Raw genomic sequence first — 27,860 nt, 5'->3', positions numbered from 1 at the left:
CTCCAGCTAGAAAGCAATATGTAACATCTTTTCATGATACATATAGCTTTTTATGACGCATAATAATATGTAGCATTTCTAAAACATATTCAGACCAAGTGTTTGCCTTATTAATAAATCTACTTAATCCGTATTCCCAGCTAACCACTAAGTTGTTCATTCTCTTTTTTTAAAAGTTTTCACTTAAATTCCAGTTAGTTTAAAAAAAAAAAAAATTCCAGTTAGTTAACATACAGTGTAATATTAATCTCAGGTATAAATTGTTCATTCTCAATCTTCTTGACTTATTGAAATCATCAAAAACTTTTATTATAAAAATTCAATTTACTGAGCTTTGCCTTCAGCCACAGGAGGTACAGTCAATATGTCTGCATATATAATAAGACCCACGCCCCTGGGATTTGCAATATCAATGGTTCCAGACACACCATGAAAAACACTGCTATACGGGGTGCCTGGGTGTCTCAGTCATTAAGCATCTGTCCTTGGCTCAGGTTAGGATCCTGGGGTCCTGGGATTAAGCCCTGCATCTGGGTCCCTGCTCAGCAGGAAGCCTGCTTCTCCCTCACCCAACCCATTCTGCCTGCTTGTATTCCCTCTCTCACTGTCTCTCTCTCTCTCTGACCAAAAAAAGAAAAAAACAAACAAACAAAAAAACTTAAACAACACCACTGCTATACAAAGATAAATAGACCTATAATATAGGGTGTATTGTTTTAGCACAAGAAGTTCCCATTTCTTTGGGATCACAGTGCCTTTAGTGTCTTAATCATTTTTTTCATGGTTCCCAGGCCCAAAGAAATATTTAACACTTCCATTTTGTCTTACGAATTTAAGTTCAAACAACCTAGCATTCTTGTGCGTTGCTCAATTTCTCAAACCTTGGATCAGATCGGACATGATCCCTCTCATTTCCTGTTTCACAGTGAAATGGTGCGGTACCTGCTTTTTATTACAGCAACTGTTGAAAATTCAGCTTCACAAAGATATGATGTCATTGAGAGAAATATACTCATCTAATGTTGAAACTACAAACTCTCTCAAGCTGGTGGTTTGTATAAAGTGTGATAAATGTCTGTGTTTCCTTTAAAAATTTGAAGTATACTTGACCCACCCCTGAGTTCACTACACCAACTTGACACACTCAACAAGTTTGGAACTGCAGTTTTATCTAACAAAAAAGGACGGGGAAAATGTACAATAAAAAGCATGCTGACTTTTATTTTGTATTTTAGTAAGACCTATTGCATGAGCCAACTACTACATCCATTGTTAGCATCCAGATGGACAATATGGTTTTTGTAAGTATGCTGTAGAATGCCAGAACATCAGTAAATCAGCACATCTCTCTTGACTCTGCTTCTAAACTCCCCTGCCTTATCCTAGTGTTCCTTTCACTCAGCAGATACCTCCTGTGTACTTAAGTTGCAGACACTAGGCTTATCTGACCCCAGATGTAGGAGATAAAAGGGAGAATAAGATGTAATTTTTCCCTTTGAGAATTTACAGATTTCAACTTGTATCCCAGTGATTCATAAAATGTCTCTACCATTCTGCCCAGTCCTTTAGCATAAGTCTGTATACCTGTCTCCTGTTCATGGTGGTGATTTTTAGATTTTCCTTGGCTTCAAACTTTCTACTCTAAGGGCAAAACTGTTTTTAATCCCTCACTATTTCATACTCTTGGAACTCACTTAGTGTGACATACTGGGAACCAATCAGACCATGAGAAAATTTGGAATTCTTTAAAATATCTAAAATAATAATGATTATATCACTCTACACTTAACTTCTCAACTGCATTTAATCACTTTAAGGTAGCAGTTCACTCATTTCTACTCTCATAAGAATCATTATATAGAGCTTTTCTCTGATTTGCAATTCAGAGAATCAGACTGTGGTACACTCTGTATTTCTCTAGTTTTGTGTCTTGTGGTCTCCAAGTGACCTCATAGTTGATGGAGAGTTAGTGAAAAGATGGTAAAAACAGGGCCATGTCTTCCTTAACACTCATGGGAAAGTTTTTGTATTAAGTAGCAGAGTTGCAATGAAAACTCTGAACCAGGGTGCCTGGGTGGCTCAGTGGGTTAAAGCCTCTCCCTTCAGCTCAGGTCATTATCCCAGGGTCCTGGGATGGAGCCCCACATCTGGCTCTCTGCTCAGTGGGGAGCCTGATTCCTCCTCTCTCTCTGCCTGCTTCTCTGCCTACTTGTGATCTCTGTCAAATAAATAAATAAAATCTTAAAAAAAAAAAAAGAAAAAAAGAAAACTTTGAACCATTCATTGTATGTCATACTCTGAGAAAATGCTTGGGACTTATTTTTCTTTTAAAGTTAAAAATAATCCCATAGCCAAATTTTATTTGTATTTACCTCCCATAGCCAAATTTTAAATTATAGATATTATTTATTATCATATACTACTTGATAATATTTTGTATAATTATTTGTATTTTATTATGATATTTATTTTTCCCCTTCTTCTGGGTTTTGTAGCTGGGAAACAAAAAAATCTCAGAAGGATCTGCTATTTTCTGTGTCACTCTGTTCTCCCCAATTCCTATTTTGACTTCAGAAAGGTGACAGTGAGACTTGTCCAACATTTATGAAAGCATGATTTCTTACTTTGGGTTTAATTTTTTATTAGAAAGGCATTTTTCCTATAAATGGAGACTTTAACTTCAAAGTTATTTTAATCATGATAATATAGTTTTCATGATACACATATGATTGGAACTGTATTATAGCGCAGTGACTCTATTAGTTGAGAATGATTTAAAAGTTAAGCACACCTCTGTTCAAAGTTAAACATTCTTCATTGATTTAAGAGGCACAACTACATGAAAACATAATGAAGTCTTTGAGATATATTTGTTGTGGCATTTTACTTTAATAAAAAGCAGATTGATTCATGAAATGTTACAAATAGAATGCACCTAGAGATAATCTAATCCAATCTGTTCGAAATTTTCCTCAGTGAGCCATAATGTTACTAAAACTGAATGTATAAAATTGAGTTTATTTCATATTATAGGCTTAACATGGCAGTAGGAACTTAATATGCCAAATTTGTGTTACTGACATTTGCACTAATTTATTATTGCCAGCATCATCCATGTAGGATTTAAGATACAAATATTAAATGTAGGTAGTCGGTGTTCAATCTAAATGGACTTTCCAATCTTTAAAGGTATTAAGTATTTCATAAACAATGAGATAGTTGCATAGTGTATTAGTATTTGCACTTTAAATATCACCCACAAAGTTCCCTGTAGATTATGCTTGCATCTGTTTATTTCTTTGGCTAGAGAATAAACGATACTGACAAGTGCTACAAGAGTAGATTAAATGGAATTTTATACAGAAATGTGCTTGTAAACTCAAATCCCCAATTAATATTTATATATTAGTTGTTAACATTCTTTAAAAAGTATTCCAAGATTAAAACAAACAAAAAGCTTGATCTACTTGGATAGTTTATAACAATGTGTATTCCAGGTTCAATTCATCTATGCTTCTGGAATGTGTTCTTACTTTGAAGTAGACTTTATTTTATTTAAACCTCTATTTCAGTTGGTTTATTCTGCTCTGACAACTGTTCTTAGACAGAAGATCATAGTCCTTTGGGGGCTTTTTTCAATGAACTTGTTACCGATATTAAAGAATACATATATATGTCAGAGTTTGGTAACAATGTAAGCTCTGAAAAATTCAATAAATAGGGTTAATCTCCTTGCATTACTTAGTTCATAGCTAATACGAGTACAGGGGTGTGGGGAAGAGGAATAGAATAGCAATAGGTACAGTTAGATTTGTTCTCATGTGAGCTACAAAACAGCATGTGGTGGAAATGATTAGGAATGTGATTAGGAAACACTCCAACCTAATACCATAGCATCAAAGCTTTTTAGACCTTACTTTTGACACTGATTTTATTTTGTAATTTGCTTTTCAGGGATTGTAAATCAGATTCTAATTTCTAATTGCAGCAACCACTTTCTTTTCTATGGATATAGCAACAATGTTGGTGCCACACCTATTGTAGTTTTTTAGTTAATACTATTAGAAACATTTATTATTCTCAATGTGAGAGCTATGTCTCATAAAACATTTTTATCACAATAAAACAGGTTTTGTTCATAATCCCTGGGGATAAAAAATATATGTTTATAAAAAATAAAAAATTAAAACAAAACCAAAACCAAACCAAAACAAAACAAAACAGGTTTTGTTCATAATTTTAAATAAATTTTATTTTGTCACTGAAGTGTGTATGTATTTTATTTTTTAATAACATAACCCTTTTTTACTAACCTTCAGAAACACTATTTATTTAGTCCTTATTTTATTTCCTTCAAAGAATATCATTATCCAACTATGTGCCTTTATCTTACTTTATAGCGCACTTACAGATCTATATGATTCTTCACTTTTAATATGAAAACACTGTGCCAATTGAGGATTAAACATTTATTAAAAAGTCATGCTCAATCAAGAAACTATACATGATCTACTGAATGTTAAATATAAGATTAAAAAAAAAGAAAAAGAAAAAAGCAAAGAGTGGCAAGGATTTATCTTCTATACTTCAGGGGGAAAAAAAGAAATAAATACCAAGATAATAATAAGATTTTAGCTGTTATTTTTTTTTAATTGTACTGAATTTTAAATCTTTGAATTCTTATTAGGTACAATAGCAAGGACTTTTAGGAGGACACTTTGAAGAGTTCTGATGACATGATCATAGTTAATTTTGGAAGTTAAAGAAAAGGGCTCCATGATAATAATATTAATATTGTTAATAATAATAATATTAATATTGTTAATAATAATAATAATATTGTTATCCTTTCCTCTGAAAGTGTAGAATTCTAACTCATTTAATGGCTTTTCTTTTAGCTTAGGTAGCTATTTAATGAAGACCTGTTTTTTTTGTTGTTGTTTTTTTGTTTTGTTTTATTTTATTTTTGTGAAGAGCTGTTCTTATGTGAAAATCTGCATTAATGTGCTCATCTAGTGGTCTTGTGTTTTTCTCTGAACAGACGATTTCTTTGGGATTGTTCCTTTTCCCAGGATATTGTTCTTTTTAGAATTGCTCTGTTCTTCAACCTATTGTGTTACTTCATAGAAGTATATGCATATATGAGATAAAACCGTAAGAAGGATTTACTCCTCATGATTGATTTTAGGCTGAAGTAAAATGAAGTATTGGAAGGTGGTGCTGCAAGTAGCAGCATCACCTTCTAGGTTTGCTTTAAATGTGCACGAAGTCCAAGTTTGGGGAGATTGCGAGGGTAGTATTTGGTTTCAATATTGATTGAGTTAGGGAGTGACTTTTACCATGGCCCCATTGCAGAAGCTAAGGTACACAGGGACAGGATCCAAACCGATCTTAACCCATAATGCCAAGAAGATAGTAGAGCAGGAGACTAAAACGGAAAAGTATATGAATGCTGAGTTGAGTTTTCCTGGCATTTGGCATAGATTTGGTTCTGCTGATACTATCTTTGAAAAGGAATGGCATTAATTTTGTGAGGACAATGAAATAAATGAGCAATACATATAAAAAAATGGTGTTCTTTTCTCTTTTGAAGGAATGTTTTGATTCAAATTAAAAATCTTTTAAGATAACTGCAAAAAACCCCTTTTATCAATGTATTTTAGAATCAGAAACAATATATTTTGAAAATAAGGTAATTTACCATCACCTTAGAATAAATTGTATGAGCATGTATATATTTTCTACAACTTTATAGTAAGTGGTCTACTGCCATCACTTTTGCTTCCAGCTTAAAAAGACAGGTTGAATACTCAAGACAGAAAGAATAACCAATGGTGCAAAGGAGAGATATTACTGAATCCAAAACCAGATGGAGAAATAGCCCTTGCAAAAAGAGGTGCAGGGGCACCTGGGTGACTCAGTGCGTTAAGCCTCTGCCTTCGGCCCAGGTCAGTCCTGGGATTGAGCCCCACATTGAGCTCTCTGCTCTGCAGGGAGCCTGCTTCCTTCTCTCTCTCTCTGTCTACCTCTCTGCCTACTTGTTTGTGATCTCTGTCAAATAAATAAAATTTAAAAAACCAAACCTTTAAAAAAAAGAAGATGCAATTACTGTTTTTACAGTAAGGAAGGACAAGAGAATGAATATGAATAAAAAAGAATAGGAATTTTGGAATTAGATTAAACTATGTTAACAGTGTAGAGTTTATAGCAATTTTCAGTTTTTTCTTAATTTTAATCTCAGAATATTCTATGAAAATCATAAATCAATTGTGTAATTTTTATTTATTTATTTATTTATTTTAAAGATTTTATGAATTACAGTGAGAGAGGGAACACAAGCAGGGAGAGTGGGGGAGAGAGAAGCAGCTCCCTGCTCAATTCCAGGACCCTGGGATCATAACGTGAGTCTAAGGCAGGTACTTAATGCCAAAACCCAGGCACCACGTAACTGTGTAATTTTAAAAGAGGAAAAAAAATCCTATTGTAAAATTTCCTACTCCAAATCTCATTTTGGTAAAAATGACCTCAGATTTTCTAATGCACGGTTATCATTTTTGAAATTATTAATTTAAATATATTTAGTGAATCATTTTCTTTGTGAAGATATTAAACAAATATTATTGAGGTCATTTTGATAATATTTATTTTCTGCATGTTTAGTATTTTGATATTTTTTTCCTTTAGAAATGGTTTGCAGATGCTTTAATTTTTATGTCAGCCTTCATGCCTGGATAGTTTCTACTTGTACAGTGATAATTTTATAAAATATATATCTGCTTTAGTGAGGAATTTCTCCATCTGTCAGGAAATTGTCTGGACCTTTACATTAACCAAAAAAGCAATAACTAAACAAACAAACAAACAAAAAACCTAAATATATATTCACTTTTTTTTTAAGATTTTATTTATTTTATTTGATAGACAGGGATTACAAGTAGGCAGAGAAGTAGGCAGAGAGAGAGGAGGAAGCAGGCTCCCTGCTGAGCAGAGAGCCTGATGCGGGACTCGATCCCAGGACCCTGAGAAAATGACCTGAGCCGAAGGCAGCAGCTTAACCCACTGAGCCACCCAGGCGCCCCTATATTCACTCTTAATACAAGGCTCTTGGAATTCCTTTGTTCCCTTATTTCTTGTATTCCCTTTTCTAACTCAATCACCATCTTTGGTCTTCCATATTTCTGTATTTGTTCATATTTTATTTATTTGTATAAATAAAATTTTATTAGTTCTCTTGGGTTAGAATAGGAAAAAAATTACATATCTTAGAAAATTCACATCATTTTTTCATTGACAGTTTTGATATTATAGTGCGTTTTTGCAATAGTAAGTATAATTTTTAAAAAGTAATAGTGAAGGGCACCTGGGTAGCTTAGTTGGTTAGGCATCTGCCTTTGCTCAGGTCATGATTTTAGGGTCCTGGGATAGAGTCCTGCATAGGGCTCCCTGCTTGTCTGGGTCTGCTTCTCCCTCTCCCTTGGCCTGCTGCTCTCCCTGCCTGTGCTCTCTCTCTATCTGAAAAATAAATAAATAAAATCTTAAAAAAAAAAAAAAAAAGATAGTATAGGGTGTCGAAGTGGCTCAATCGGTTAAGCATCTACCTTCAGCTCAGGTCATTATCCCAAAGGTCCTGGATTTGAGTCCCACAGGTTCCCTGATCAGTGAGGACTATGCTTCTCCCTCTCCTCCTGTCCCTCCCCCACTCATGCTCTCTCTTAAATAAATAAAAGTATAAAAGTTATTAAAAAAAATAAAGATGGTCGTGTTTAAACATGGTCCAATATAATCACAGTGAAGATCAACAGTTGTTTTTCAAGGTATGGTGTTGCATATCATATGCTTGATGATTCCATACTTTGAAATTAAAAATGTGTTCAATCATTTATTTTGGAAAGTTCTATCAGATTGAGTATCCTACCAATATAGAAATATATATTTTTAATGAAAGTTAGCTGTAAGTTTTTTTTAAATATGACTCAGAGTAGTTCATAAAATGAAAACACAGTGAATTTGTTCAAGATATCAATTTTTTAGATATTACTAAGCTTGGATTCTTCTGAAAAGACCTCCTATTCCATTGATTTCTGCCCTCTCTGTGTTGTTTTATACTTTTATATTTTCCTCCTAGAGTCTGTTCGAGTGTAACTGTGATCCAAGATGGAGTCATTTGCAGATGCCCAGACTCTTTATTTAGATAGTGGGGGAAAAAATTAACAGCTTTCATAGTTATTTCCATAATTGAGGAGAATAATTGAGTGCTCAATATGTGTTACTTATTGTGTTATGTGTTACATATTACAAATGATATGTCATCACATGATCACAACAGATGAGGAAGTTGAGGTTTTCAGACATTTTTCACCTTCTCAAAGTCATAAAAATGGGAAAGAAAAGTTAGGATTTGAAATTTCTTTGAGTCTCTTTAGCTTAAACTGTTGGCCACAGCTCTAACCTACTTACCCCATTGTAGTTACTGGTATTGTTAATCTTTGAACACATAAGGGAGTGGGACCATCACTGGTCATCTTTGGGATAGTAGCAGAGAACTTACATGCTTATCATTAGAAAGTGCCTCTCTCCAAGCTGTGTATTTGTTTTCTATAATCAAAAGAAGCTCAAACACTTCCTACTTAAACAAGATGCAGCCACAGAAGACTGTGGCTAAACTAGAATATTATAATCAAATACAAATATAGTGACAAACAGAGTGACCTTGACCTTGAATTATTAATCATTACTTGAGAAAATAGTAATTCAAATTACTTCCAGACCAGGTCTTATATTAAGACTTTTTTTTTTTTTTTAACTTATCACTGGCTTCTAACCACTAACCTCTCTAGTACAAGTTAACATATCATCTCCGTAAGAGCAAAGATCACTGCAATAGTTTGTTAACCAAACTCCTTCCTTCCACCTTTGCTCCCTTAAAGTTTACTCTTCACCTAGCAGCCAATATGATTGCTTTAAAACATAAAGTAACATAATGTCATTCCTTCACTTCGCAATCTTATAACAACTGTCCAGTTCTCTCAGAGTAAAGGTAAAAAGCCTTACTGTGCCTGCAAATTCATAAATGATCTGCCCCTAATCTCTAATCACATCCTTAACTAAATTTCATGCCCTGGTCCCCTTAATTTGCTTAGTTCTAATCCCATTACTTTCCACGCTGTTTCTAGAACACAGCAAATGGTTCACATGATAGGAGGTGAATAGATGCAGGTTATAAGCAATTTAAATAACCTTCAGAGAGTATCTTACCCAAGAATCATTTGTCCAGTTATAGGTATATGGTGGCTCTGGAATAAGGCATTTTAGATCCTATATCTGCATTACTAAACATATATATTTAACTTTATTATGCATATATAGTAAAGATATTTATTCAGTCTCTCTATATTTTTTAATAAATTTCTATATAATAGGATATATTTGAGAGGTTGAGAAAAAAATAGATAAGTGCCTGGAATTTTTTTTAGTAAAATCAAAGATGCAATGAGTAGATAAATATACAATGTATTCGATAATGTATAGGAAATAACATGGAAGAAGCTTATGGGTTAGGAGGAGTTATTTTATAGATAGTTAAAGAGGACCTCATGGGTAATTTTACCTATGAAGAAAAAAACTGAAGTGAGAATGTAGCAGCTGTAGACTCCTAGAGAAAGCATTTTTCCAGACTAACACAAGAATAAATGTAAAGACCTGGAGGCAAGTGCATGTTTAATATTTTCAAGCCAGAGCAAGGAAGCCAGTGTGCCAAATAACAGAGATTGAGGAAGAAAGTGGTGGGAAATGAGTTCTGAAAATTAGCACAGACAGATCACATAGGCCATTGTCTGGGCACTGCCTTTACTCTCAGTGAAATGAGGAAGCATTAGAAGATTTGACACAGAGGAAAGGCATAATTTGAGCAATCTTCTAAAACGATTGCTACAGTTGCTATTTAAGGAGAGATTGCAGGGAGTCAGGAGCAGAAACAGGAAAGCAACAACACAGCAAAACTACTATGGCAACACAGATGAGAAATTACGGGGGCTTGGATCAAGGTGGTAACTCTGTAGGGGTGAGAGATATTAGGTTCTTGATTTTGAAAGTATTCATAACAGGATTTGCTCAATGATGTGGATGTGAAAAGTAAAAGAAAAAGAAAAAGATGAAGCAAGAATGACTACCAAGGTTTACGGTGTTCAAGTAGAAAGTGTATTTTAACACTTTTCTGAGTGTGTTTTATATTTAAAAAGAACCACTTTTAAAAATATATTCAAGGGATACCTGGGTGGCTCAGTCAGTTTAGCTTCTGCCTTCAGCTCAGGTCATGATCCAAGGGTCCTGGTTCAAGCCCAGTGTCTGGCCCCCTACTCAGCAGGGAGCCTGCTTCTCCCTCTGCCTCTCCCCTACTCATGCTCTCTCTCATTCTTGGTCTTTCTCTCTCTCTCTCAAATAAAAAAATAAATAAAATCTTAAAAAATGTCCATGAGAGACTATAGACTCTGCAAAACAATCTGAGGTTTTGAAGGGGTTAGGGGTGGGATGTTGGGGGAGCCTGGTGGTGGGTATTATGGAGGGCACATATGGCATGGAGCACAGGGTGTGGTGCATAAACAATGAGTTCTGTTAAGCTGAAAAGAAATTAATAAAAAAATGTATCTGAGTATACGTTGACACACAGTGTTACATTAGTTTCAGTGTATAACATAGTGGTACAATTTCTCTAGTGTAGCTACAATTTGCCGCCATACAATACTAATAAAAATATCTTACTATATTCCTTATGCTATGCCTTTTATTCTTGTGATTTATTCATCATGTAAATGGAAGTCTATATCTCCTACTCCCTTTCACCCATTTTTTTTCTTTTTGTTTTAATTTCAATACAATTCGCCAACATATAATAGTACATCAATAGTTTCGGATGTAGAGTTCAATAATTCAACAGTTGTGTATAATACCCAGTTCTCATCACATCACTTGCCCTCCTTAATGCCCATCACCCAGTTACCCATCCCCCCACCCACTACCCCTCCAGCAATCCTGTTTGTTTCCTATAGTTAAGAGACTCTCATGATTTTTCTCCCTCTCTGATGACTTCCCATTCAATTTTCCTTCCCTTCCCCTATGATCCTCTGTGCTGTTTCTTATATTCCTTATATGCATGAGCATATGATACCTTTCTCTGATTGACTTATTTCACTCAGTATAATATCCACCAGTTCCATCCTTGTTGATATAAATGATAAGTATTCAGCCTTTCTGATGGCTGAGTAATAACGCATTATATATATATATATATATATATATATATATATATATATATATATATAATGCATATAACTTCCTTATCTATTCATCTGTTGATGGATACCTTGGCTCTTTCCACAGTTAGACTATTGTGGACATTGCTGCTATAAACATTGAGGTTTAGGTGCCCCTTTGTTTCATGACATCTGTATCTTTGAGGTAAATATCTAGTAGTACAATTGCTGGGTTATAGGATAGCTCTATTTTTAACTTATTGAGGAACCACCATACCGTTATCCGGACTGGCTGTACTAGCTTGCATTCCCACCTACAGTGTAGGAGGACTCCCCTTTCTCCACATCTTTGCCAACATATGCCATTTCCTGACTTGTCAGTTTTAGCCATAATGACCAGTGTGAAGTGGTATCCCCATTGTGGTTTTGGTTTATATTTCCCTTATGCCATGATTTTTTCATGCTGTCTGTTGACAATTTGTATGTCTTCTTTGAAGAAACATCTGTTCATGTCTTCTGCCCATTTCTTGACTGGATTCTTTGTATTTTGGATGTTAAGTTTGATATGTTCTTTATACATCTTGGATACTAGCCCTTTATCTAATATGTTTACAAAATCTTCTCTCATTCCATAGGTTGCCTTTTAGTTTTGTTGACTTTTTCCTTTGCTCTAAAGGGGCTTTTTATCTTGATGAAGATAGTTCATTTTGCTTTTGTTTCCCTTGCCTTTGGAGATATGTTTAGCAAGAAGTTGCTGCAGCCAAGGTCTAAGAGGTTGCTACTTATGCTATTCTCTAAGATTTTGATGGATTCCTATCCTATGTTTAGGTCTTAACATCCATTATGAGTTTGAGTCTTGTGTAAGGAAATGGTCGAGTTTTATTTTTCTACATATGGCTGTCCAATTTTCTCAACACCATTTATTAAAGACACTTTTTCCATTGGATATTATTTCCTGCTTTGTCAAAGATTAGTTGACCATAGAGTTAAGTGTCCATTTCTGGGTTCTGTAGTCTGTTCCACTGATCTATGTGTCTGTTTCTATGCCAATACCATACTGTCTTGGTGATTATAGCTTTGTAATATAGCTTGAAGCCAGCATTGTGATGCCACTAGCTTTAGTTTTCTTTTTCCTCTTTCTTTTGGCCATTCAAGGTCTTTTCTGATTCCATACAAATTTTAGGATTATTTATTCCAGTTCTGTGAAAAATGTTGATGGTATTTTTATAGGGACTGCATTGAATATGTAGATTGTTCTGAGTAGCATAGACATTTTAACAATAATTATTTTTCCAATCCATGAACATGGAACATTTTTCCATTTCTTTGTGTTTTCCTCAATTCTTTCCTAAGTTTTCTGTAGATTTTAGAGTACAGAACCATTATCTCTTTGGTTAAGTTTATTCCTAGATATATTATGATTTTTGGTGCAATTGGAAATGGTATTGATTCCTTAATTTCTCTTTCTTCTGTCTCACTGTTAGTGTATGGAAATGCCACTGATTTCCATTGATTGATGATATCAATTCCACTGATTTTATATCCTGCCACATTACTGAATTCCTATATGAGTTCTAGCAATTTTGAGGTGGAGTCTTTTGGGTTTTCCACATAAAATATCATGACATTGGCAGAGAGTGAGTGTTTGATTTCTTCTTTACTGATTTGAATGCCTTTCATTTCTTTTTGTTACCTGATTGCTGAGGCTAAGATTTCTAGTACTATATTGAACAAGAGTGTTGAGAGAGGTCATCCCTATCATGTTCCTGACCTTAAGGGAAAAGAGCTCAGTTTTTGCCACTGAAAATGATATTTGCTATTCCTTCCTTCCTTCCTTCCTTCCTTCCTTCCTTCCTTCCTTCCTTTCTTTCTTTCTTTCTTTCGTATATGGCTTTTGTGACATTGAGGTATATTACCTCTATTCCCAAACTCTGGAGAGTTTTAATCAAGAAAGGATGCTGTATTGTGTCAAATGCTGTTTTTGCTCACTTGAGAGAATCATATGATTCGTGTCCTTTTATTAATGTACTGTATCATGGAGATTGATTTGCAAATTTCACCACCCTTGCAGCCCAGGAATAAATCCCACTTGGTTGTAGTAAATAATTCTTTTAATGTATTGTTGGATTCTATTGGTTAGGATCATGGTGAGAATTTTGACATCCATGTTCATCAGGGATATTGGTCTGTAATTCTCTTTTTTCATGGAGTATTTGATTTTGGGATCAAGGTAATGTTGGCTTCATAGAATGAGTTTGTAAGTTTTCCTTCCATTCCTATTTTTTGGGAAAAGTTTAAGAAGAATAGGTATTAGTTCTTTATTAGTTCTTCATTAAATGTTTGGTAGAATTCCTCTAGGAAGCCATCTGATCCTGGTCTCCTTTTTTGGGAAATTTTTGATGACTATTTCGATTTCCTTGCTAGTTATGGGTCTGCTCAGGCTTCTATTTCTTCCTATTTCAGTTTTGGTAGTTTATAGGTTTCTAGGAACTTATACTTTTCTTCCAGAATGCCTAATTTATTGGCATATAGTTGCTCATAATATATTCTTAAAATTGATTGTATTTCCTTCACGTTGGTCATGATCTTTCCTCTTTTCATTCATGATTTTAGTAATTTGGGTCCTTTCTCTTTTCTTGTTGATAAGTCTGGCTAGGAGTTTATCGACATTGTAAATTCTTTCAAAGAAACAATTTCTAATTTCTTTGATCTGTTCCACTTATTCTTTTGGTTTCTATTTCATTCATTTTGATTCTGATCTTTATTATTTGTCTTCTCTTGCTTGGTTTAGGGTTTATTTGCTGTTCTTTTTCCAGTTCCTTTAGGTGTAAGGTTAGCTTGTATATTTGAGACTTTCCTAATTTTTGGAGAAGGGCTCATATTGCAATGTATTTCCCTCTTAGGATAATTTTTGCAGTATCCAAAAGTTTTGAGAAGTTGTGTCTTCATTGTCATTTGTTTCCATTAGTTTTTTTTATAATCCTTCTTTAATTTTCTGGTTGACCCATTCATTTCTTAGTAGGATGCTCTTAAACCATCATGCATGTGAGTTCCTTCCAAATTTCCTCTAGTAATTGAGTTCCAGTTTCAAAGCACTGTGGTCTGAAAATATGCAGGGAATGATCCTAGTCTTTTGATATTTGTTGAGACCTGATTTGTGACCCAGTAGCTGATCCATTCTGGAGAATGTTCCATGCGTACGTGAGAAGAATGTGCATTCTGTTGCTTTAGGATGGAATGCTCTTTATTTATCTGTGAAGTCCATCTGGTCCAGTGTGTCATTCAAAGCCCTTGTTTCTTTATTGATCATTTGCTTAGATGATCTATTCATTGCTGTGAGTGGGGTGTTAAAGTCCCCTAATATTATTGTATTATTATCAAGGTGTTTCTTTAATATTGTAATTAATTGCTTTATATAATTTGCCACAACCAATGTAGGAGCATAACCATTTATAATTGTTAGATATTCTTTTTGCATAGACCCTTCAAGTATGATATAGTGCCTTTCTTCATCCCTTACTACAGTCTTTGGTTTAAAATCTAATTTGTCTGGGGGCGTCTGGGTGGCTCAGTGGGTTAAGCCTCTGCCTTCGGCTCAGGTCATGATCTCAGGGTTCTGGGATCGAGCCCCGCATCAGGCTCTCTGCTCAGCGGGGAGCCTGCTTCCCTCTCTGTCTCTGCCTGCCTCTCTGCCTACTTGTGATCTCTGTCTGTTAAATAAATAAATAAAATCTTTAAAATAAATAAATAAATAAATAAAATCTGATTTGTCTGATAAAAGGATTGCCACACCAGCCTTCTTTTGATGTCCATTAGCATGATAAATAGTTCTCCATCCTCTCACTTTCAATCTGAAGGTGCCTTTGGGTCTAAAGTGAGTCTCTTGTAGACAGCATATGGATGGTCTTGCTTTTTATCCAGTCTGATACCCTGTGCCTTTTGATTGGAGCATTTAGCCCATTTACATTCAGAGTAACTGTTGAAAGATAGAAATTCAGTTTCGTTGTATGACCTGTAACATGCCTGTTTCTGTAGATTATTTCTTTCTGGTCTATGTGACTTTTGGGCTATTCCTTCACTTATAGGATGGGAAGATTTCCTTTAATAGTTCTTGCATGGCTGGTTAAGTGATCACAAATTCTTTTAGTTTCTTTTTGTCTTGGAAGCTCTTTATCTCTCCTTGTATTCTTTTTTTTGGGGGGGGTTCTTAATATAATTTTTTTTATTTTTTATAAACATATATTTTTATCCCCAGGGGTACAGGTCTGTGAATCACCAGTTTACACACTTCACAGCACTCACCAAAACACATACCCTCCCCAATGTCCATAATGTCCATAATGTCTCCTTGTATTCTGAATGATGGATTTGTTGGATAGAGTATTCTTGGTTGTATACTTTTATCATTTGGTACCCTGAATATTTCATATCAGCCCTTTCTGGCCTGGGAGGTCTCTCTGGATATGTCTTCTGCCAGTCTAATGTTCCTACCCTTGCAAGTTAATGGCCTCTTGTCTGAAGCTGCTTTCAGAATTTTCTCTTATCTCTGAAAGCTGCAAACTTCACTATTATGTGTCAGGGTGTTGATCTATTTTTATTGATTTATGAGGGGGGTTCTCTGTAACTCCTGAACTTGAGTCTCTGTTTCCTTCTCCATGTTAGAGAAGTTTTCTGCTATGATTTGTTCAACTATACCTAATGCTTCTCTTTCTTCTTCCTCTGGGAACAAAGTAGTTCTAAAATTGTTTCACTTTATGGTGTTGCTGATTTCTCAAAACCTCCCCTCATGGCCCATTAGTTGTTTTTCTCTCTTTTGCTCAGCATCCTTCCTTTCCATCATTTTGTCTTCTATGTCATTGACTCTCACTTCTGCCTCATTTACACTAGCTATTAGAGCATCCATTTTAGACTACATCTCAGTTAAAGGATTTTTAATTTCAGCTTGATTAGATTTAATTTCTACACTAAGAGATTCTCTAGTGTCTTTTATGCTGTTTTTCAAGCCCACCTAGGAACTTTATAATTATTTTTCTGAGTTCAATTTCTGGCATTTTACTTATATCCATATCAATTAGATCTATGGCAGAGAGAATTACCACTAGTTCTTTTGTTTTTTGTTATGAATTTCTCCTTCTGGTCATTTTGTTCAGAGAAGAACAGATGAACAAGAGAACAAAATGACAAACCATAACCCATATATGACAGTGCAAGTAAGCCAAAAATGAGGAGTATATCTGTAAAATGTAAATGCAAAAATGAAAATTAAAAAAAGACTTAAACATAGATTTGATAAAATGAGAAACTAGTTGAAAAAGAGGGAAAAAAAGGAAAAAAAGAGATTTTAAACTGAAGGGCTACAGACTCATGAGAGAAGAAAAACCTCAAGTTCTATATATTCCTTTCCCCTACTGCAGAATTTTTTTCAGTTCTGAGTGATCCATAAACTTGGTATGTGGCTGATGTTCCTGCTAATCTTCTGGAAGAGAAACCTGTTGCACGGATTCTCAGGTGTCTTTTTTGGGCAGAGTTGCATGGCCCCTGGCCAGGGAGCTAAGCTCAGTGTAACCTGCTTTGGGTTGCTCTATGTGGCATTTGTTCCTTATTGGCTTTTCATGCCACTTTAGAGGATGAAAAATAATGTAAATAAATAACACCAAAATGGCAGTGCCCAGATCTCCAGTCCTTGACCTAAATGATCTTGGCTCCCACTGTTCAGTGCTCAGTCAAGCACCATTGTGTAGTCACAGTCTGCAGACTCCTGCAATGCACACCCACACCAATCCTCCCACGGGATGGAGGGGCTATTTCACGGCAGCCTACTGCTTTCTTGAGAACTGCTCCATGAACAGTTGTCCGATGGTAGGGGAACCTGTACCACTCATCCCTGGGAGAAGGATGAGGGTCACACAGGGGTTTTGCTGCTTGTTGGGCCCCTGCTTGGAGAGGGGTCTCTGGATAGATCTGCTGTTCATGGTTTATGGCAACACCAAGCTGAGAGTCCACTGCTGGCCTCACTGATTGCAGAGGCTTCCCCACTCCAATGCCTGGGAACTCTGGCACACTCAGGTGCTCATGTTCTTTCTGTGACCCCATGGATCCTGAAACCACACTGTCCCATCTAGGGTTCTGCTCTTTGCCACGTGAGCACCTTTCAGGTAGGGATGTCCCCCATGGGAGCAGATTTCTAAAAGTTCCAATTTTGTGCTTCACTGCTGTATCACATTCTAGTAACCAACTTTTGTTTTTTTTTAAGATTTTTATTTATTTATTTCACAGACAGAGATCACAAGTAGGCAGAGAGGCAGGCAGAAAGAGGAGGAAGCAGGCTCCCCACTGAGCAGAGACTGAGCATGCGGGGCTGGATCCCAGGACCCTGAGATCATGACCTGACCCGAAGGCAGAGGCTTTAACCCACTGAGCCCCCAGTTGCCCTCCAGTAGCCAGCTTTTGAAGGCTCTCTCCCCCTGCAGTTTATCTTCCCATATATCCTCTCAAATTCACTTCTCCACACCTTGCAAAAAGTGGTCAGTTTTCTATTTTTAGACTTGCAGACATTATTTTCTTGGATCTCAGGTTGAATTTACAGGTTTTCAGAATGATTTGATAGGTATCTAGCTGAATTTAGGCGACCAGATGAAACGAGGGCACCCTACTCTTCAGCCATCTTCCCTTTTTCTCTCCCCTTCACCCATTTTCTCCTTGTCCCCTTCACACACCTGCTCTCTGGCATTCATCAGTTCTTTGTATTTATAGTCTCATCCTGTTGTTTGTTTATTCATTTTTTTTAATATTCCACATATGAGTGAAATCATGGTATTTGTCTTTCCCTACCTGACTTATTTCATTTAGTGTAATACCTTCTAGGTCCATCCATGTTGTTGCAAATGGCACAGTCTCATCTTTTTATGGCTGTGTAATATTCATTTGTATTTATACCATATTTTTCCTATCTGCTTATTGTTTACAGATGAGCATTCAGTTTGCTTCCATATCTTGGGTACTGTAAATTATGCTGCATATATCTTTTTGAGTTAGTGTTTTTGTTTTCTTTGGATAAATACTCAGTGGAGTCACTGGATCATATGATAATTCTATTCCTCTAATTTCTTGAGGAAACTCCATACTATTTTCCACTGACTATACCAGTTCATATCCCCATCTTTTTAAAATGAAACAATGAGAGAGAAAAAAAAAAAAGAAAAGAAAATGCCTTTATTTGCTACTTTATTTTTTCTTGTGAGTTGCTGTTCAAGGATTTTAAGAAATGCATGGTAGTTTTTTGTTGTTGTTGTTTATTTGTTTGTTTTGTTTTGTTTTTTTAATTTCAGCAAACATCCATTACCCTTAGAAATTAGGGTTCTAAAAAATGATCATTATTAACTTCTCTTTCAGTGGAAAGGGAAGCAAAATTGCAGTAGATTAAGTAATACATGATGGTTGAATTTTTATAGAAGACAGTCAACATAATTTTGCATTTCTAAATAATTATCAATTGATTGATTGATCTTCACATACTGATCCAAGTAAATACACAAAAGAATACCTGCTTGAAAAGTAATGCAGTCAGGAAGACGACTTTTGCTTCATATTTACCAACTTCTTAGGATTAGAGATTTAATCATTTACTTAAGGTTGGCTTTACAACTGATAACAAGAAATTAAATTTGATGATACCTTTCTCTAGTGCCTACCAACATTTTCATATTACTGACTTACAACAGATTCATATATATATGACTTATAATGTATATTTATATAAGTTTTATTTTCATGTTTTGTTTTCCCAGTAAAAAGATACTTTTTGCCACTATGAAACTTTCTGACCTATTAGATGTTACCAGTAGGAATGGAGACTAATTTTTCTGTTGTATTTTTCTAATCCTGTTTTTTTTTTTTTAATACTCTGCTTGAATTTAGCCTTGGATCAACTGTGCAATTCTCTTGTGATGAAGATTATGTCCTACAAGGTGCTAAGAGCATCACTTGTCAACGGATAGCTGAAGTCTTTGCTGCTTGGAGTGATCACAGGCCTGTTTGTAAAGGTAAAGAAAAACCTTTAAAATCAAAATGCTCTCTTAACAACATTTTAATAGTGTGAACTTTGTTCCATGGGCATAAGGTTCAATTAAATCTTTGAGCTGTAATGCAGTCTTTAAGGAAATACTTATCCCATGTACTTAGCAATATTTGCTGAAGATCTCTGATATGCGAACTGCTGTGTTAGGTTTCCAAGGAGTTTCCAACGTAATAATTATAAAAATATGCAATACAATGTACTGGTGACGCTCTGGCTTCCCATATTACCAGTAACTGAAGATAAGATTTGTTCTTATCACCTTTCTACAAATTAAGCATTTCCATATCAATTAACTAAAGCCCCTTTTTCTAAATTTTATTAAGCAATGTTTGAAAATGCCTCATCTAGATTTCCTGGCTCCCTTAATTGCTTTTTTGTTGTTGTTGTTCTTTTTTGTAAGATTTTATTTGTTTGAGAGTAAGAGAGAGCACAAGCAAGGTGAAGGGCAGAGAGAGAAGCAGACTCCCTGCTGAGCAGGGACCCACTCTATAGATTCCCCTCAGGTGTAATAAGGGTGTTCTCAGGGGACTAGAGAAAGGGTAGATTTGAGAGCTACTCTAAAGGGACAAAGAGAAAGTATCTGACTACTGCCTGGATATGGAAAAAGAAAGTGACAAGAAAGAATCAAAGATGATACCCCAAGATGAGTCCATGATATCAGAGAAATCCTATGCTGTTAATAAGTATGAAGAAAATGAAAATTGCAGTTGTTTGGAAGATTATCCAGCCACTACAACATTGTCATCATTAGTAATACTTTCAGACACTTCCTCTGGGGAAATCACTGGGCACTAACCGCTGCATATACTGTCTTATTCAATCCTGAATACAAACTGATTGAGACACAATTATCTCCATTTTAGAAATGAAAAAGTAAGACATAAAGAGAAATAACCCTTTCCCAAGTTCAAATACTTGAAAAATGGCAAAGTCCTTAAGACTTCATGGAATGGGGAGAAAAGCCAGATTTCAGAACATTAATGAGAGAATAGAACATGATCAAATGGAAGCAACAGGTATCTTCCACTCGCTTGGCAATGGCAAAACCAGAGTAAGAAGAAGAGAGAAGCTAGATGCTTTTCAGGTTTAAATAAAACTTTTCTGTTGCAGGTAGATGTGTACTCATGGACTATCTAATTTTCAAAGGCTTTGGCAATGACATATGGTGAAATAACATTAAAAAGAAATAGTGAAATGGGGATAATAAAATAAGGCAAAATAGTTCCATGTTCCTAAACAAAAGTTTATATATAAGTTAGTAGACAAGTTTTAAGAATGTTAGACTTAAATATGACAACTGCTGAACAAACAGGGAAACCTTTTTTTATACAAAAACTGTTGTCTATGAAATACATGTATAACAATGACACAGAAAAAAACAAAATTTTTCCTGGCTTCGAGTTCTGAAATGCCTTGCATTATTTTTTTATAAAGTAGACACTGAATGATAGTTATTGTGGAGTAACTTTCATCAATGTTCAGGCAATGAATAGGACAGTAAACTGTAACAGGTTGATTTTTTATGGTGTCCTCCACTCAAGACAAATTTATAGTTATGAAGGACAACATAGTGAAAATCATGGCTTCAAATGGTATGATCCAAGTATCCTGCTTCAGTTTTTCATAAATTAGATGTGTGCACTTTTTGATGGCAAAAAAGAATGGAAAAAATAGTAGATTCAAGAAAAAAAGATTAATGTTAATGAAGAAACAAAACCTCACACAAGAAGAAAAGTTATAGTCAGATCATGGAATTTAAGGTCTACATAAAGTAAGATTGAGACTATAAACCATCTTTTTCATTCAAGACTCTCATTTCAATAAAAAGAATGAATCATATTTATTATGACTGTAAATTGTTCAAAGACAGAAATAATGTTACATTATTTTGTTATGTTTTATAAACCCTATAGCAGAAAGAGCAGCTTTGTACTGGCTTCAATCTCAAGGAATATTCATTGAAAATTAATGTATAATTATTTTTCTTTGATTCCAAGATGTATGATGATATATATCAACATTAGTGGATAGGCACAAAATGTGCATATTCAATATTTATATCTTGATGTTATTTCATCTAAATTTTACATCTTTTCTGCAGACACCAATCATTTATACATAGCTTTATTCATTCCTTGCATGCAGGCCTATGTGTGTATGGTTTATAAAGTACATTTGGCTATTAGAAATTACTGGCTCTGGTGCTAGAAACAGTAATGGAAGGAACATGCTGAAATAGTAATTGAAGTTTTAAAATGACTATCCGCAGTGAGTCTGAACAAAGAATAGTTTTCATGTCTCATGGGTACTTGGATAGAATAAATATGCTTTTTCCCAGACAGCAGCATAAATAGCAGTATCAGTGCACTGCACCTTTGAGAGGTTATTAATATAGCTGCTGTCTATGTATTGCATGGTTGAGCAATCAAGAAATGGTGATTTTAAAGGGACTGAAAGTTCACACAAATAACAAATTATGAATTAAAAGAGAAAGAGCAATTTAGAAATTAATATTAATGGGTTTTACACAAACCCAGACAATAATTTTTATTTCCTAAATGGGATATGTATACGAGATATTTGCCAGTATACAGTTATGGATATAACTATTCTTTTGTTGGTAATGCAGTAGATATCCAAAAGCTGGAGTTTATGCAAATAAGCAGGCTTATGCACTTGAAAAATAAGTATAAAGTTTATTTTTAAATATTTGTGATGTTTGAAGAAACATCATTCATTGGAGAACTGATAATTTGTTGACTAGGAAGTATTTAAGAGAGTTAATATTTATAGATTAGACAAAATTTTTGACTAATTTTCAATCAATATTAGTTTGGATGGTCCAAGTAACCAGTTTTTATCTGTCAAGACACAAGGGCATGAACCACTCATAAGAGTAATGTAAGAGGTGATTAAGGAAGGATTAGAAAAGAAAAGAAAGATGAATGTACTGGAAACAGGTAAAAGTCAGGAGTCACCTTGAATTCCATCATTCAATTAATTATTTAATTACATGTTATGCAGTTATTAATATATTTACCTATTTTGGATTCCACAAACATTAGTAAACATCAGTACACATGCCAAATTAATACTATGCGGGCCACACAGCATGTATGGTTTTAATTATTTTGTATTATTTATAAGGCATAAACAGAAAAGTAGGTAATATAAAATAGACTATTTTGTTTACAAGAGAGGTGTAATTCTCTGCAAAATTCAGATGAGAAATATAATTTCCATGTTTGGAGATTGTCACACCTTGAGATGGCAGAGCAGAACTCAGGAATTGTTTTAGATTTCAACATAGGAAGTTAAAAAGCATTCCAAATACAGAGGGTATGTCACAAGTGAAATCACAAAGTAAATTGACATGTTCTGGGGAACTAGGTGGGGGAAGATGGGCATTCTAGTTTAGTTAGGTCTATATATGAAAGAATATAAAGTGAGGTAAGTTAGGAAGGGTTATGTTATATATTTCCTCCCTTGAGATTTTTTTGGAAGCACTCCACAACTTTCATTCCGGTCATCACCATTCTATATGCTACAACTGACTCATATGTTTTTGTTTGAACTATAATTTATCATTTGTATTGCTGGCAGACTAATCCCATCAAAATCTCAATTTTGATATGTCCCAATAATATTCAAAGACCCTGTTTTCTTTCTCAACTTCATACTGAGAGCCAGTAAAATGAGACAATCAAGAATGTGAACTCAGGTATCAGAGTACACCAGTTCAAATAGTTGATCTTCTACTTAAGTAATAAACTCTCTTCGTAATTATCAGATACCTTATCTGTAAAAGAGAGTTCCAGTACATTAGGACCTACTCCATAGGGAGTTAAGAATTTGTATGAGGATGCAATGATGTAATCTGTATTAAAAACCTCAAGAATATGGGCTGAAGCACAGACAATTAATAGATTGAAGTGATAGTGGTTGGGGTGCCACACTAAATGTTAACTCCTTAATTCCCATAATCGCCCATAATCTGTCTCCATGCAGTTAGTTCTCTAATTCTCACGAGAAGTTTATCCCAGGATCTCCATACCGAACCAAACCACTGTCCTAATTTTCATATACGTGTGATTTGTCCTGAATGAAAGCATACCTATTGACCATATTCTTCCCACCCACCTTTCAAAGTCTTACTCACCTTTCACCTCCTCAAAACTTCTCTCCTATTTTCATTATCCTTTATCCCTCACTTCTTTACTCCTACTTCATTTTTACTCTCTTCACCACACAATTTAGCATTTAATTCTATTCTCTTTGGCAGTGATGCCTCAACATTTTTTTTTTAAGATTTTTTTAATTTATTTTGACAGAGATCACAAGTAGGCAGAGAGGCAGGCAGAGAGAGAAGGAGGGGAAGCAGACTCCCCGCGGAGCAGAGAGCCCGATGTGGGGCTGGATCCCAGGACCCTGGGATCATGACCTGAGCCGAAGGCAGAGGCCCCAACCCACTGAGCCACCCAGGCGCCCCATGCCTCAACATTTTATGCACAATACACTTGCTCCCTCAACCAAAATCACCTTAGAAATAACAGAATAATCAACATTCTTATTGTGCTTGAATTTTCATTGATCTCTTTTGAATATTGCCAAGAAGAGGACACTAACCAATAAGGTTTATCCATCTATTACCTTCGATTTTAAATGGAAAGATCATAATGAGGTTCAATTCCCTTCTTCATATACAGAAGGAAATGTTGGTATCACAGTTTATTCAACAGGTAATTGCTCTGGCCACAGCTAAGGGCCATGACCCTCATTAATGAATATTTATTAAGGGTTTTGGGGGTCTTAAAGTTTTCAAAATTCTCTCACATATGTGTCAGGTTCCTACTCATATTTAACTCTTCTTCACAGGGTTGAGTCCATTGACCATTATCCTTACATTTTAGTGTGTACGATAGTTGTTAAATAGACTTTTTGAACAAATATTATGGGGAAATTAGTTAATTATAACAGACAGTTTAAAAAGATAGTAATGTGCTGATTGTAACCAGAAAATTTGCCTGGTGGAAGACTTCCTGTTATGCAAAAGCAATTAGAGAATTTTGCCCAAGAGCAAACCAGAACCTGCTGAAATTTATCAACCAGAAACACATATAGCAGGTGTTTGTCTGTAGCTGTTATTGATGCCTTCTTAGTTTCATGGAATAAGGTTACAGATGAGATGATGCATAATAAGGGTGATATTAGCAATTAATAGAGTGACATATGGTGATGAAGATAGACAGATGGTTTAGATATGGATATTTATCATACACTCATGTTTCTTGATGGTCTTTTTTCCCCAAAAATAATAGTTTGAAATTTATTATATAATTTTAATAAGCAAATTCATTTTACTGAGCTCTGACAATGAATATATTTTAATGAGAAGATGTCATTTACATGTTGTGTGATGCAGATGATAGTGATGCATTTATGTATATCATCTAAAATTCAAAGCCACCTGAACAATTAAAATTTTGCATTTCAATAATGACCTTCCGACAATTGCTCAGAAATACATTCTTCACATCTTGCCTACCTCACAAATTTATTAGGAAAATATGCAAATAGTTATCAAGTAAATGATTCTGTTTTGTTATATAGTAGGGAGGAGGGGTCTCCATAGTTATCAGTGAGAGCTCTCCATTGGCACCCTCCCATTTCCTGGGTGTATGACCTTGTCTATGTTGCTTAACCTTTCCTGGGCTTTTGTGTGCTTTTTTGGTGATTACTATGGACTTCTTCCAGTTATAAATTCTAAATATTCTTAAGTATAATTATTGCTTTTATAGACTTTAGGATATGTTGAGGTATTTCTTATTACATGTTTGTCTTGGTCTGGCTGGTATAACAAAAATACCATAAACTGAATGGCTTAAAACAATAAGCATTTGGGGCACCTGGGTGGCTCAGTGGGTTAAGCCTCTGCCTTTGGCTCAAGTCATGATCTCAGGGTCCTGGGATCAAGCCCCACATGGGGCTCTCTGCTCAGCAGGGAGCCTGCTTCCTCCCCCCCCTTCTCTCTACCTGCCTCTCTGCCTACTTGTGATCTCTCTGTCAAATAAATAAATAAAATATTAAAAAAAAAACAAAAAAACACCAATGAACATTTATTTCACTGTGACCTCTTTCTGTTAAATAAATAAATAAAGTCTTTAAAAAATAAATAAGTATTGCTTTTACTTAGGGCCAAAACTGCAGTTATCAGTCATCAAAATTTTTTGGAGTAGTTTAGAATCTGTGGATCTTTTATACCTCATTTTCTACTAAAGATATAATTTTATATTAAGTTAATGGGTTATGTATGCTCATACATTTCCAACTATTAAGTGTAATTCTATGAAATGTTCATTTTATTTTTTAAAAGATTTTATTTATTTATTTGACACAGAGAGAGAAATCACAAGTAGGCAGAGAGATAGGAGAGAGAGACAGCGGAACCAGGCTCCCTGCTGAGCAGAGAGCCTCATGTAGGGCTCGATCCCAGGACCCTGATATCATGACCTGAGCCTGAGGCAGAGGCTTAACCCACTGAGCCACCCAGGCACCCCACATATGTTCATTTTAAATAATGTATCCTTAGAAAAATAAAGTTGATTATGATGTGATTCTTGATCCTGCTATATTTTAAGGGCTACAGTTTTGAGAGTTTTTAAATGGAAAATAAAGATATTAATTATTAAAATTAATCAATAGCAATTATAGGTGAGTTGGGAGAGAAAATAAATAGGAAGCAATTCTTTTAGTTTTGGCCCACATAATTCTAAAGCCTTGAGGGTTTTAAATTTAGTGGGTCTAAAGGGGCTGTGCAATGAATAAAGCACAAATGACTAAGGAAATAATAACCTAATAAACAATGGGCATTTTAGCTGAACAACTAGGTAAAAAACCTGAATGTGTTATCTTTATGCAAGGATGAACAAATTGAAAACTAGTAAAATTAGCACAAGAAATTAAAAATTTGCAGGAGAACCTACTTATTTGAAAGGGAATTTCAAAGAATTGTCATAACAAAATGCCTTTTTTGTTGTTTTTTTGTTTGTTTGTTTTTACAGTAAGTCTGTAAGATTCCTCAAAATCCCCTTGTAATGCAGAAAGCCTTGTTTCCTATGTTTGCTGACAGGATGTGCTATTATCACAATATGATGATCTATATGACTGGCTTCCCTTGCCACTAATTCTGATCACAGAAAAAGTTGGGAGAAGTAAAGATGGAGTGAGGGACTCCCTTACTAAGCTCCTTCATAACACAAACTCACTTTCATCTTAAACTAGCAGGATAGCTACTTTTAGGTAGGAGAGTCTGTAGATAAAATGATCATAGCGTGATCACTAGGATGTCTGACACTTTTTTTTTTTTAATTTTTTTTTAATATAATTTTTTATTTTTTATAAACATATATTTTTATCCCCAGGGGTACAGGTCTGTGAATCACCAGGTTTACACACTTCACAGCACTCACCAAAACACATACCCTCCCCAATGTCCATAATACCACCCCCTTCTCCCAAACCACCTCCCCCCAGCAACCCTCAGTTTGTTTTGTGAGATTAAGAGTCACTTATGGTTTGTCTCCCTCCCAATCCCATCTTCTTTCATTTATTCTTCTCGTACCCACTTAAGCCCCCATGTTGCATCACCACTTCCTCATATCAGGGAGATCATATGATAGTTGTGTTTCTCCGCCTGACTTATTTCGCTAAGCATGATACGCTCTAGTTCCATCCATGTTGTCGCAAATGGCAAGATTTCATTTCTTTTGATGGCTGCATAGTATTCCATTGTGTATATATACCACATCTTCTTGATCCATTCATCTGTTGATGGACATCTAGGTTCTTTCCATAGTTTGGCTATTGTGGACATTGCTGCTATAAACATTTGAGTACACGTGCCCCTTTGGATCACTACGTTTGTATCTTTAGGGTAAATGCCCAATAGTGCAATTGCTGGGTCATAGGGCAGTTCTATTTTCAACATTTTGAGGAACCTCCATGCTGTTTTCCAGAGAGGTTGCACCAGCTTGCATTCCCACCAACAGTGTAGGAGGGTTCCCCTTTCTCCGCATCCTCGCCAGCATCTGTCATTTCCTGACTTGTTGATTTTAGCCATTCTGACTGGTGTGAGGTGATATCACATTGTGGTTTTGATTTGTATTTCCCTGATGCCGAGTGATATGGAGCACTTTTTCATGTGTCTGTTGGCCATCTGGATGTCTTCTTTGCAGAAATGTCTGCTCATGTCCTCTGCCCATTTCTTGATTGGATTATTTGTTCTTTGGGTGTTGAGTGTGCTAAGTTCTTTATAGATTCTGGACACTAGTCCTTTATCTGATATGTCGTTTGCAAATATCTTCTCCCATTCTGTCAGTTGTCTTTTGATTTTGTTAACTGTTTCCTTTGCTGTGCAAAAGCTTTTGATCTTGATGAAATCCCAATAGTTCATTTTTGCCCTTGCTTCCCTTGCCTTTGGCGTTGTTCCTAGGAAGATGTTGCTGCGGCTGAGGTCAAAGAGGTTGCTGCGTGTG

The 27,860-nt window shown here is 35.3% G+C and overlaps 1 protein-coding gene across 1 annotated transcript in view; it reads left to right on the top strand.

Moving 5' to 3' along the window:
- Positions 1–27,860, top strand: part of LOC132014588 (CUB and sushi domain-containing protein 3-like) — an 809,760-nt gene that overhangs the window by 550,368 nt on the left and 231,532 nt on the right. Inside the window, exon 8 of the mRNA XM_059395524.1 lies at positions 19,167–19,291. Coding sequence (XP_059251507.1) covers positions 19,167–19,291 — 125 coding nt within the window. The remainder of the gene's footprint in view (positions 1–19,166; positions 19,292–27,860) is intronic.

This window comes from Mustela nigripes, chromosome 3, assembly GCF_022355385.1.
Source record: "Mustela nigripes isolate SB6536 chromosome 3, MUSNIG.SB6536, whole genome shotgun sequence".
Lineage (NCBI taxonomy): Eukaryota > Metazoa > Chordata > Mammalia > Carnivora > Mustelidae > Mustela > Mustela nigripes.
The sequence above is the reverse complement of the archived record's forward strand: the minus strand, read 5'-3'. Positions and strand labels throughout refer to the sequence as shown.